We start from the raw sequence: 13,070 nt of genomic DNA, 5'->3' as shown, positions 1-13,070 counted from the left end.
TTTGATACTGTTGGGAGAGACGGCTCACCAGGGGAAGGTGACAGCAGCCAGGTTCATGGCACCATGATTGGCTCTGCTGCACAGGAGGGCAGGAAAGGGTGGCAGAGTTATGATAATAGGGGATCCAATTGTAAGGGGAATAGATAGGCATTTCTGCAGATGCAATCAAGCCCCCAGGATGATATGGTGCCTCCCCAGTGAAAGGGTCAAGGATGTCCTAGAGCAGCTGCAGTGAATTTCTTTTTTTTTGGGGGGGGTGGGCGGAAACACGACACGTGGGGAAAGATAATGAACAGTCAGCTGTCATTGTGCATATAGGCAGCAAAGATATAATAAAAAATGGGATGACCTCCTACAAGCTGAATTTAGGGAGTTTGGAATTAAACTAAAAAGTAGGACCTCAAAGGTAGTGATCTCAGGATTGCTACCAATGCTATATGTTAATCAAAGTAAGAATGTCAGGATAGCTAAGATGAATACATGGCTTGAAGTATGTTGCAAGAGAGAGGGATTCAAATTTCTGGGACTGGTTCTAGGATAGGTGGGACCAGTATAAGTTGAACAGTCTGCACCTGGGCAGGACTGGAACCAATGTCCTCGGGGGAGCATTCGCTAGTGTCATTGGAGAGGGTTTAAACGATTTTGGCAGGGGGATGGGAACTGATGCAGGAATTCAGAGAGAGGTAAAGTGGGAACAGAAACAGAAGGCAGTAAGGAGAAAGTGGAAGACAGATAAGCCAAAGACAAAAATCATGATGTAAAAATGCCTTTTACATCATGATTTTAAGAGGGCATTAAATTCCAAAAGAAACAAGCCTGAAGGCTGTGTCTCAACACAAGGAGCGTTTGTAATAAGATGGATGGATTAATTGTGTAGATAGCCATTAACTGAGCCTTCACGTCTCATCTTTACATAAACCTCCCTCTTCCTCTTCACCAGGGATTCAACTTCCTTAGTACACCACGGTTCCGTTGCTCGACCACTTCCTCCCTGCCTGACAGGTACATACTTATCAAGGGCTCGCAGTAGCCGCTCCTTGAATAAGCTCCACATTTCAGATGTCCCCAGCCCCTGCAGTTTCCGACTCCAACCTATGTATCCTAAATCTTGCCTAATAGCCTCATAATTACCTTTCCCCCAGCTATAACTTCTGCCCTTCGGTACATGCCTATCCCTTTCTAACACTAAGGTAAACGTAACCGAATTGTGGTCACTATCACCAAAATGCTCATCTACCTCCAAGTCTAACACCTGGTCTGGTTCATTACCCAGTACCAAATCCAATGTAGCCTCACCTCTTGTTGGCCTATCTACATACGGTGTCAGGAAACCTTCCTGCACACATTGGACAAAAACTGACCCCTCTAATGTGCTTAACGTAGCTTTTCCAATCGATATTTGTAAAGTTAAAGTCCCCCATAACAACTACCCTGTTACTTTCGCTCCTATCCAGGGTCATCTTTGCAATCCTTTCCTCTACATCTCTGGAACTTTTTGGAGGCCTATAAAAAACTCCCAACAGGGTGACCTCTCCTTTCCTGTTTCTAATCTCAGCCCATACTACCTCAATAGACAGGTCCACAACAAACGTCCTTTCTGCCACCGTAATACAGTTCTTGACTAACAATGCCACGCCTCCCCCTCTTCTACCACCTTCTCTGCTCTGACTGAAACATTTGAACCCCGGAACCTGCAACAACCATTCCTGTCCCTGCTCTACCTGTGTCTCTGAAATGACCACAACATCGAAGTCCCAGGCACCAATCCAGGCCGCAAGTTCGTCCAACTTATTGCATATGCTCCTCGCATTAAAGTATACACACTTCAAACGACCCTCCCGCCTGCCAATACATCACTGTGCATTAAGGGTACAGCAGTCATTATGGGTGACTTCAATGTATATATTGATTGGTCTCACCAAACTGGTAGCAATGTGATGGAGGAAGATTTCTTGGAATATATAAGGGATGGTTTTCTCGACCAATATGTTGAGGAAATGCCTAGAGAACTGGCCATCCTAGACTATGTATTGTGTAATGAGAGAGGATGAATTAGCAACTTTGTGGTGCAAGATCCTTTGGGGAAGAATGACATAGTATGGTAGAATTCTTCATTAAGATGGAGTGTGACCCAGTTAAGTCTGAGACTAGGGTCTGAATGTGAGGAAATCTAGCTTTGATGGTATGAGACATGCATTGGCTAGGATAATCTGGCAAAGGATACTTGAGGGGTTGACAGTGGAGAGGCAATGGCAGACATTTAAAGAACACATGGATGAACTTTAACAACTGTGCATTCCTGTCTGGCATAAGAGTAAAATAGGGAAGGTGCCTCATTCATGGCTAACAAGGGAGAGCAGAGATAGTGTTAAAGCCAAAGAGGGTGCATATAAATTGACCAGATAAACTGCAAACCTGAGGACTGTGAGAAACTTAAAATCCAACAGAGGAGGACAAAGGGTTTAATTTGCAAGGGGAAATAGAATACAAGAGTAGGCTAGCAGAAAATTAAAAGCTAACTGCAAAAGCTTCTTTAGATATGGGAAGAGAAAAAGGCTGGTGAAGACAAACGTAGGTCCCTTATAGTTAGAGTCGGGTGAATCCGTAATGGGTAACGGGATGGCAAACCAGCTGAATAAATACTTTGGATCTGATGTCACTAAGGAGCACACAAATAACCTTCCAGAAACACTAGGGGATAGAGGATCTAGCATGAAGGAGGAACTGAAGGAAATCCATATTAGTTAGGAAATTGTATTGGGGAAAGTGAGATTAAAATCCAGTAAGTCCCCAGGGCCTAATGCTCTGCATCCCAGAGTACTAAAGGAAGTGCCCTTGAAATAGTGGATGCATTGGTAAACATTTTCCAGCATTCTATAGGCCCTGGAAGAATTCCAGTAGATTGGAGTGTGACTAATGTAACCCCATTTTTATAAAAAGGAGAGAGAGAGAAAACTGGGAATTATAGACCTGTTAGCCTGATATTGGTGGTGGGGAAAATGCTGGAGTCAATTATTAAGGGTGCAATAACTAAGCATATGGAAAACAGTGATAAGATTGGTCCAAGTCAGCATGGATTCACTAAAGGGAAATCGTGCTTGACAAATCTTGGGGAATTTTTTGAGGACATGACCAGTCGAGTGGACAAGGGTGAATGAAGCAGTGGATGTTGTGTATCTGGATTTTCAAAAGGCTTTTGACAAGGTCCCACACAAGAGATTACTGAGCAAAATTAAAGCTCATGGTGTTGGGGATAATGTACTGATGTGGATAGAGAACTGGTTGGTTGACAGGAAGCAGAGTGTGGGAATAAATGCATCCTTTTCAGAGTGGCAGGTAGTGTCTTGTAGGGTATCACAAGGTTCAGTGCTGGGACCCCAGCTATTCACAATACACATTAATGATTTGGACAAAGGAATTGAATGCAATATCGCAAATTTACAGATGACACTAAGCTGGGTGGCAGTGCGTACTGTGAGGAGGATGCTAAGAGGCTGTAGGGTGACTTGGACAAGCTGGCTGAGTGGACAAATGCAATATGCTGTGGAAGTTATCCACTTTGGTTGCAAAAACAGGAAGGAAGATTATCATCTGAATGGTGGCAGTTTAGGAAAATGGGAAGCACAACGTGACCTGAGTGTCATAATGGAACAGTCACTGAAGATTGGCATGCAAGTACAGGAGATGGTGAGGAAAGCTAATGGCACACTAACCTTCATAGCAGAAGGATTTCAGTATAGGACTAAAGATGTCTTGCTGCAGTTATACAGGGCCTTAGTGAGGGCACACCTTGAGTACTGTCTCCCCCAGTCTGAGGAAGGACAAGAATGTTATTGAGGAAGGACAAGAATGTTATTGAGGGAGTCCAGCAAAAGTTGACCAGACTGATTCCTAGAATGGCAGAACTGACATATGAACAGAAACTGGATTGGCTGGGCTTGTACTCACCGGAATTTAGAAGAATGAGAGGGGATCTCATAGAAACATATAAAATCCTGATGGGACTGGACAAGGATGTTCCCAATGTTGGGGAAGTCCAGAGCAAGGGGTCACAGTCTAAGAAAAAGGGGTAAGCCATTCAGAACTGAAAGGAGGAAGAACTTATTCACTCAGGGTTGCGAACTTGTGGAATTCTCTACCATAGAAAGCTGTTGAGGCTAGTTCATTAAATATGTTCAAGAAGGAGCTGGATGTGGCCCTTGTGGCTAAAGAGATCAAGGGGCATGGGGAGAAAGTGGGAATGGAATACTGAAAGTGCACGATCAGCCATGACCATATTGAATGGTGGTGCACGCTTCAAGGGCTGAATGAACTGTTTATAGAGTCACAGAGGTTTACAGCATGGAAACAGGCCCTTCGCCCCAACTTGTTCACTGCACCCAAATTTTACAACTAAGCCAATCACAATTGCCTGCATTTGGCCCATATTGCTCTATATCCATCTTACCCTATCAAAATGCTTTTTAAAAGATAAAATTGTACCCACCTCTATGACTGCCTCTGGCAGCTTATTCCAGACACTCAATCAGGCTCAATGATAAAATTGCCTCTCTAGACCCTTTTGTATCTCTCGCCTCTCAACTTAAACCTATGCCCTCTGGTTTTAGCCTCCCTTAGCTTTGCACCTGTTTTCTATATTTCCAGGTTTCTATTTCCTGACTCCCCGCAGTCTGTCCACCATTGAAAAGGCACAAGTCAGGAGTGAATAGTCTCCACTTGTCTGAATGAGTATTCCAACAATACTCGAGAAACTTGACACAACCCAGGACAAAGCAGCTAGCTTGAATGGTACCCATTCCACAAATGTGCATTCCGTCCATCGCTGATACACAATGGTAACAGTGTATACCACCTACAAGATGCACTGCAGGAATTCACCAGAGCTCCTTAGGCAGCATGATCCAAACACACAACCACTACCATCTACAAGAACAAGGGCAGCAGATACCTGGGGACACCACCACCTGGAAGTTACCCCCCAAAAGTCACTCAACACCCTGACTTGGAATCGTGTCGCTGTACCTTCACTGTCACTGGGACAGAATCCTGGGATCCCTCCCTAGCACCACAGGGACTGTAGTGGTTCAAGAAGGTGACTCATCACCATCTTCTCAAAGACAATTCGAGATGGGCAATAAATGATGGCCTAGCAACATCCACATCCCATAAATGAGTAAGAAAAATGTTTTCAATCACTACTTCCTTTCCCCTACAGAATTCAGTCCATTTATTGACTTTCTTCATTCCACTTTCATCTTCCTAAATTCTCCAAAAATAACCCTTCTTGTCTATGTTCTCTCCTTGCTGAAATTCCCTGCATTTCCTACTCAATGTCACTCCCAAACGTTAGCAACAATTTGACAGAAACAACAAAAATCCATGCTTATAAGTTGTTTCCCCTAATTCATTTTAATCCAGTAGGAGGAGCACTATCATCACATCTTCCAGAATGTAAAGATTGGCTATTTTAATATGCTCATTTTAAAGTTAGCTCATGCAATAGATCTGAAAAAAACACGATCACATATTGTCTTTGAGCGAGGGGTTTGTGGTGGCAAGTATAAAAATAAGAATAAATGTGCCTAAAACAGCACGAGTAAACCATTTCAAATTTAAACATCCCTCCAAAGTGGGAAAGCTCAAATGCTATAAAATGTTCCATCTGTTGACCATATTGAAAACCAATGGGTCACTTAAACACTGCCTAGCATATTCAAGTAGACAGCAGTCGTGATAACGGAACAAGTGAGCCTAAAAGTTAATATGGATTTCTTTTAAACCTTCTAAACATGCATTTTGGCATGGGTGATTGATAACCACTTGTTACAAACAATTGCTGAAAACTAGGTTGGATAATCTTTACCACTACTTCTTAATTTTTAGGTCTATGTGAGTAGTGCCATAACCACAATAGGGAATAGAATATTCTGGTCATCCTCCACGTACAAACCCAAATGCTTAAAAGCCTTCAAAAGAAGTTACAGATCAAAATAAAACAGTAAAAGGTTTTGAGTGATGAAAACTGAAGCCTTGCCTGTTATTCTATGTTTCAGGTGCCAGGGTTTTTGTAATGTCATTACTTTAATGACTGCACATCAACATTCCATGACAGATTACAGTCTTTTTTTTACAGCTTCGTGTGTAGGATTTCTCACAGAGCTAAGATTTCTGAAAATTCTAAAGATGTGAATCAGTCAGCTGCCAAAAGCAGATCACAGCCAGACAAATGTCACAATTAAGTTGTAAGTGGCTTCACCTGTCTGTCAAGCATAAGTGGGAAGTGGTGCAATTCTCATGGTGAAGATTTGGATTTTTAATTAGCTGTCTACCAGTACAAACTGTAGCCATGATGCATATTTGAACTCACTATGTGGACAAAATGTCAGAGTTCTTATTATAAGAAAGGGAAAACTGTGCTCTGGAATGGTATTTCCAATAGATAATTCTAGAATGCAATGATAATGATCAGTCATGATCTAATCGAATGGCGGAGCAGGTTCAAAGGATTAAATGGGTTACTCCTGTTCCCAATGTACCCATGCATCAATGATAATGGCTACTGAGTAGCTATCTGTGGAACTAATTAAGAAGTGACACTTTTAAAAATGGAGCACTTAAGGATTTTAAAAGCTGTTTCAGACCATATATAATAATAACAACAACAACAACAACAACATGAAAGGTTTTAAGGGCATCCTCAAGTAACATTTTGCAGATGTTGCATCTAACAGAGACAAAAGGATAAAAAGAGATAGCCATGCTGTTATTGCTGACAGGGAGCTGGAAATTTAACCATATTTCTCTGTAACGTACAGTACCTGGAAGAAATGTAATGACGGAATCATCTGTGTTGGGACGTTCAGCAAAATCCATCATGACCTGAGCAGATGCCTGGCGAGTATAGCACCGAACTGTAGATTTATAGCTGATGTCGCCACTGCGGTAAACAATTGCCGTGACCTGACCATCGTTCTCTTTCCCCACATATGCTGCATCCTTGAACTGTACCTTTGGCACTTTAAGGAAAAGGAAAGTTGTTCACATATTGGTTTTTCATTATTGTTTACTGAATGAAAAATAATACAACTTTTACTGCACAATTGCACTACAGCCTCAACCAATGATACTGACCTAAGAGCAAGGCTCCAAAGGGGCAGAATTCTCCCCAAAAAATGCGAAGTGTTGAATTCATAGGAAAACTGGAGTAATTCACACTGATTTTTTGTGGGAATTCACATTAAAATCTCCCACATTCTGTGCACTGCAGAAGCAACCAGCTTGAATATCATTAAATTTCAGGGGATGGGACCTATTCCCACCTGGGAGGCATGCACAGAGGTCCTGAACTATTAGTCCCCCATTTGCTGGCCAGTTTGACTGCTGGCCAATCCAAAACCCCCAAACACTAAATGCCCCACAGATCGCACCGCCCCGCATTCCCAGTCACCCTTGACCCCATCCCCCAAAACCTCCATCCCGCCCCAATCGCCAGCCCCCCACCCTGAATCCACCCTGATAGCTGGCCCCCATAGATCCCAATGGCAGAGTGGCAGTGGGACCCCCCAACTGGTCTCCCCCTAGGCGGTGCCCATGTACCCCACTCCCAGGTGCTGCCCCTTGGCCCTGCCCCATGCCTGAAGGGCAGTGCCAAGGTGTCCACTGGGCATGGGTATTTTGCCCCTTGGGCAGCCACGAGCTCCTGCCCGATCCATTGAAGGAGCCTGTTTGCTGCCTTTCACTCCAGGCTGCAAGGGCCCCAAAAGCGGGGAGCTACTCTAAACCCTGCTGGAGTGAAACACTCTGGGGGTGGGGGAGGCTAGCGAGCCCAGACACTTCAGTCCCAGGTCCACTAATCATATTTAAATAATGATTTAAATAGCTTACCTGTCTTCCTGCAAGTTTCCAGTACAGATCTAATGCTGCCGAAAATCCAGCGCTGGGAGATGTACTCGCGGCATGCGTGAATCTCGCACATACTCGGCCGCGTGATTCTCCCATCCTGCTGCGCTATAAAACTAGTGCAGCAGGGTGGGACAATCGCTCCCAAGGAGAGGATCTTTGAGAAAACTGTCAGACGTGAAATTTAAGACATATTTAATTGTATCTTTGCCCATTTCTTACAGTTTGGAAGTTATCATGGCACCAGTTATCTGGCTAAACATTTCAGTCTCCATTTCTGTGGCTTTTTGGCATGAGTTTGGAAGCTATTAGTGCAGCATATTATACAGAATGAACACTTACAATCTGAGACTGAGTCGTTAATAAGCACGGTGGCTTTGCTTGGTTCTCCAAGGATGGCATTCATTGGCATGCGCAGGACAAGCTCAAAACTCTCTGGCCCTTCTAGTACTGGTTGACCCAAATCATCAAGGATAGTAACACGGAAAGTCTGCATGTTCACTCCAGGAGCAAAATCTAGATTGCGGCTTATGCCCACATAATCGACACCCGCTGGAAAAGAACAGCCAATGATTGGGAATAGTTAGCTTGCAGACTAATCATGAAGTTGGGGAAATCAATAACAGTCTCAGGTCTTTGTCAAAAAAGCAATTTCTAACATAAGAACCCGTTCAAAAATATCTATATCTAATACCAAAGTTGATTTTTAACTGTTGTGCAAGTACACTTTTAATAAATACACAAAAATCCTTCAGTTATGTAGAATTTTGCATTATGTACTAATTTCAACATTCTTATATAAAAGAAAAAAGCACATCCACAATACTCACTAGCTTTTAGTATTTCTTTTTAGCAAGACTCAGGGGTATTCCCCAGAAATACCAGTCACAGAAAATCTTGATTTTACACAAATTGCCGCAGCCTAACCAAAGTTAATTTTTCAGTTGATTCAGTTTTATTTTAACATAGTTCTGCGCTTTTGTGGTTCTAGTCATAGATATCAAAAGATGAACACTTAATTCACTCACCGGGTGGAACTTAATGCCCTCCACTAAGGTACATTAGTATAGCAGGCAGTGGGGCTTACATGGGGACCCTGATTAGGTCCAGTTTAGGAAGGACTGTCAAGTCTTTCTGCCCCACTGCCACTTAATTAGTGTCCACATAAGGACCTCACCCAGCATCCGCTGGTTTTTACCCAAGCAAAGGGCAGGTAACTTGCCTCGCAGACCCTATAAGACCCTAGTCAGATCCCACTTGGGAGTACTGTGCTCAGTTCTGGTCGCCTCATTACAGGAGGGATGTGGAAGCTATTGAAAGGGTACATTGACAAGGATGTTGCCTGGATTGGGCAGCTTGCCTTATGAGGATAAGTTGAGGGAGCTTGGTCCTTTCTCCTTGGAGAGACGAAGGATGACAGGTGACCTGATAGAGGTATATAAGATGTTGAGAGGTATAGTACGGGTGGATTCTCAGAGGCTTTTTCCCAGGGCTGAAATGGTTGCTACGAGAGGACACTGGTTTAAGATGCTGGGGAGTAGGTTCAGAGGAGATGTCAGGGGTAAGTTTTTCACTCAGAGGGCGATGGGTGCGTGGAATTGGCTGCTGTCAGTGGTGGTGGAGGCAAATTCAATAGAGTCTTTTAAGAGACTTCTGGATGAGTACATGGGATTTAATAGGATTGAGGATTATAGGTAAGCCTAGTAGGTAGGGATATGATCGGCACAACTTGCGGGCCGAAGGGCCTGTTTGTGCTGTAGTTTCTATGTTCTAAGAAGGCCGAAAATTGTGGAGCCTTGGAGAGTCACTTGTTCAAAGGCACTCTGCTTGACTGAGGGGTTCGGAATTGGGAAGAAGGGAAGCTGGCTGAGAGCCATACCTCTATGCCTGCAGCTGACCAATCTCTCTATTACTAACTTGGGCTGTGGATCCCTTGGATATCTAGGGTCTTGAGTGAGCGGATTATCAAGTGCAGCCACCACCTCTGCTGAGTAATGAAAAGTTGCTGATTGTGATTGGTTGGCCACTGAATGGGGTGACTTCTGCCTGCCTGTTGTTGACCCTTGGTGTGGCCAGCTTTATCAAAAAGAGGCAAAACAGGGCTGTCACCAGCTCTGCAGTCAGTGAACAGGATCCCTGTTGCCTCACTTAAGTCTCGCCTAGAGCAACATTTCTCACCATATTACTTAAATACAGATGTTGGCCCATTAACTAACACTTGAATATATGAAATGGCGATAGTTACACAAAAATGGATATTTGGTTCCAATGGGTATATGAGTTATTTCGCTTTTTTTGAACAATAAAACAACATGCTCACCTAAACTCAAAGGGTTTGAAGTTTCACAGGCTTCTCTGAGGAAACCGTCTGTAATATCAGTGGAAAATCCGTAACAATATTGTAGACACATCATTAATGGCACTTACTTGTATTTTGAGTTTCTGGGCAGCCTTTTCCAACATCACAGCAGATGATTGTGATCTCAAAGGGGTAACAAAGTTGGCCCAGATTTGTGCCAAAAATTTTAAGTTGAGGCTAAGAACAGAAGAGGGCAGATGTGCAATTTTGTATTGTTGGCCTCGAGCCTAATGTCCCTTTAAAAGTTTGGGTGGCCACTTTGGAACATGCTGTGTGTGGGTCCAGAATTGAACCAGCAGTTTGATTTCTGACCCAGAATTTAAAATCCCGGCCTTGACCACCTTTACTTCAGAATTTAATTCATCAGCAGCCTCAATTTATTAGTAAATGCTAGAATATCTGTTAAAAGTCATGACGACAGATATGATGGCCAAATGAAATGTACCCACAACTTCACTAGCTGACCACAGACACATTAAACTGTTTAAAGACCTGTCTTTTAAAAATACAGGTACTGACTAATTTGGATACCAGCATATCTGGTTTTGTAAGTGATCACTTTTCTGAAAAGTTTTACATAATTGAGTGGTGCCATGGTTCCATTCAAACAGGGATTCTTAAGGAAGGCATTAAAAACACAAAATGCTGGACAATCCACTGTACCTCTGAAGGAAATGGGACGTGCTACTCAGCCACTTCCACCCACCAGACCGTCTGTGGAGACCAAAATAACCCCATTTCCTGTTGATATATATCTCAAAATGTGTCAAAAAGTTTCTGAGATGAAAAACAAATAACTGGGAATACTATAACAATGGGTGCAAGACATGCTACCTTCAATCCCTTCCAGGAATGCACAGAAACGTGTTTAAAAATCGGCTCTGCCAAAAACAGAGGGGACAAGGTGGGAAAAAGACATGACAGTCACCTTTTGAAAATGAATAAGAATGACCTTTACCTTTCATTATCTGGAAGCCAAAAAGGGTTTTTAAACAAAGTGTGGACCAGTCATCTCCAGGGTTCGACCTAATTTCAACAGATACAACTTCCCACAAGATACTGCTCACGAAGAAGCAAAGATCCTTCTTGCTTATGCTTTTAACTTTTATTAGATTTCTAACCTTCCACTTCTGAGGTGTGGAAACTAGCTCACTCCTCACCAGATTCTAAGGTAAAGATTAATGCTTTTCCATTGAAATACAGAACAAGTAGGATCATCAATGACAAAACTGCTAGAAAGAATGGAATAAGCTTTTATAGTTTTTTATATTTTCTATGTTGGTGTAAAGTGCAAAGATTTTAATCAAGACAAATTTAATTAAGGGAAAAAATTCAAATAGAGTTAAAATAAATTGACATTTTCTCTTCTGGTTCCTTTTTATGCAGCAGGCTCCAGACTAGAATTTTACTCTCAAAGTTCAGAAATATAAATGGTGAAAATATACTTCAACTACTTTCCTCGGACACAGGGCACGGGATGGGTATGTTTACATTCCTGTGCTAACTCATTTCTCAGGAATGTCCCATTGGATTGAATGTTATACAATTGGTGGGGGTGGGAAAGAGAACTTCAGTCATTTAGCTGCAAGAATGGAATGAGATTAACCATTTCTCAGTAGAATTGTATTGATTTATAAGCTGTCTTTGGGAAAGATGCCTCTGGACACACTGCTAATGAGGCATTTGATTTTCGCCACTCTATAGAGAAAATGACAGATGTTGTTAGACAGAAACAAATAAATCCTTCTAAGTTACTCCTAAATATTTTTATGAAGGGGAACATCTGATGGTGAAACTGTAGAGTATTCAATATGAAAGTTCAATGACGTCAGGAATCCCTAGTTCTTTTCAGTTTCAAGTTTAATATTCTGTACATTAACAAACAATGGCTTAGATTATGTGGTAAAAATAACCGGACGTTATCAGTGCCCACGACAGTGAGGCAAGACACCGGGGCCGGGTGAATGCCACAAGGTGGTGAGTTAGCAATTATTCATTGAAATGGTTTTTTTTACAAGTTAAAAAGCACCCAAGTAGTGATCAATTTGTGTATTTTTGTGGCTTGCACTTTTGTGTTCTGTGGGGAGCGGGTGGGGGAACTGAATAGAAACCTTCAGTGTTCACACATACCCAGCTATTCGAGAATGTGGCTTGCCACCACCTTCTCAAGAGCAATTAGGGATGGGCATTAAAAATGCTGGCCAAGCCGTATCTTATTTTTAAAAAAATTTAATAAAACATGGGAATGAGAAATTTGCTGACTAGGTTTCCTTATGCACAAACTGTGCTTCAATAGTTTCCCAATAAAAATGAGAAAAAGGTAAGGCTTGTCAATTCAAGTGCGAGTGAACGTTTGAAGTTGTGATAAATCTTAATCACTGCAAAATAACTTCTTCTTAAAAGTGTGGTGTTTTGTTTCTTCAGATTTTAGCTCTTGTTGGAGATTCCCATCTCTCTTCATTCCATTTTCTGTACATGGTTTTACACTGGGCTAAATATTGCAATTTATATTTGCATTTCTCACAAGCAGAGCAGATCTACACTTTGTGGGGCCCTGCACCCTGAACCCCTACATTTCTGCCATCCTTCCACCCCTCCCAGACCCACCCAACCTTGCCTCATAGAACACAAAGATGCAAGCCCCAAACAACACAAACTGATCACTGCTTTAGTGCTTATTAAATTATTTAAAAAGCTCTATGAATAAAGACTCACTACTGCGTGGCTTTCACTTGGCTGCGGTCTCTCACCTCATTGTTGCTAGCTGGCCTACCCTTCTCAGCCATTGCTGGCTCAAGTCATCCCTTGCCTA

General features: G+C 42.5%; 1 protein-coding gene across 1 annotated transcript in view; it reads right to left on the bottom strand.

Annotated features, from left to right (window-relative positions):
- The window catches only part of LOC145349123 (FRAS1-related extracellular matrix protein 2-like), a 222,162-nt gene that overhangs the window by 51,633 nt on the left and 157,459 nt on the right, over positions 1-13,070 (bottom strand). The window contains exons 8-9 of the mRNA XM_080197492.1: positions 8,242-8,451; positions 6,819-7,016 (exon numbers count right to left, since the gene is read on the bottom strand). Of these exons, the coding sequence (XP_080053618.1) occupies positions 6,819-7,016; positions 8,242-8,451 (408 nt within the window). The remainder of the gene's footprint in view (positions 1-6,818; positions 7,017-8,241; positions 8,452-13,070) is intronic.

Source organism: Carcharhinus amblyrhynchos, chromosome 10, assembly GCF_965287045.1.
Source record: "Carcharhinus amblyrhynchos chromosome 10, sCarAmb.v2.hapA, whole genome shotgun sequence".
Lineage (NCBI taxonomy): Eukaryota > Metazoa > Chordata > Chondrichthyes > Carcharhiniformes > Carcharhinidae > Carcharhinus > Carcharhinus amblyrhynchos.
This window is presented reverse-complemented; position numbering and strand designations above follow the sequence as displayed.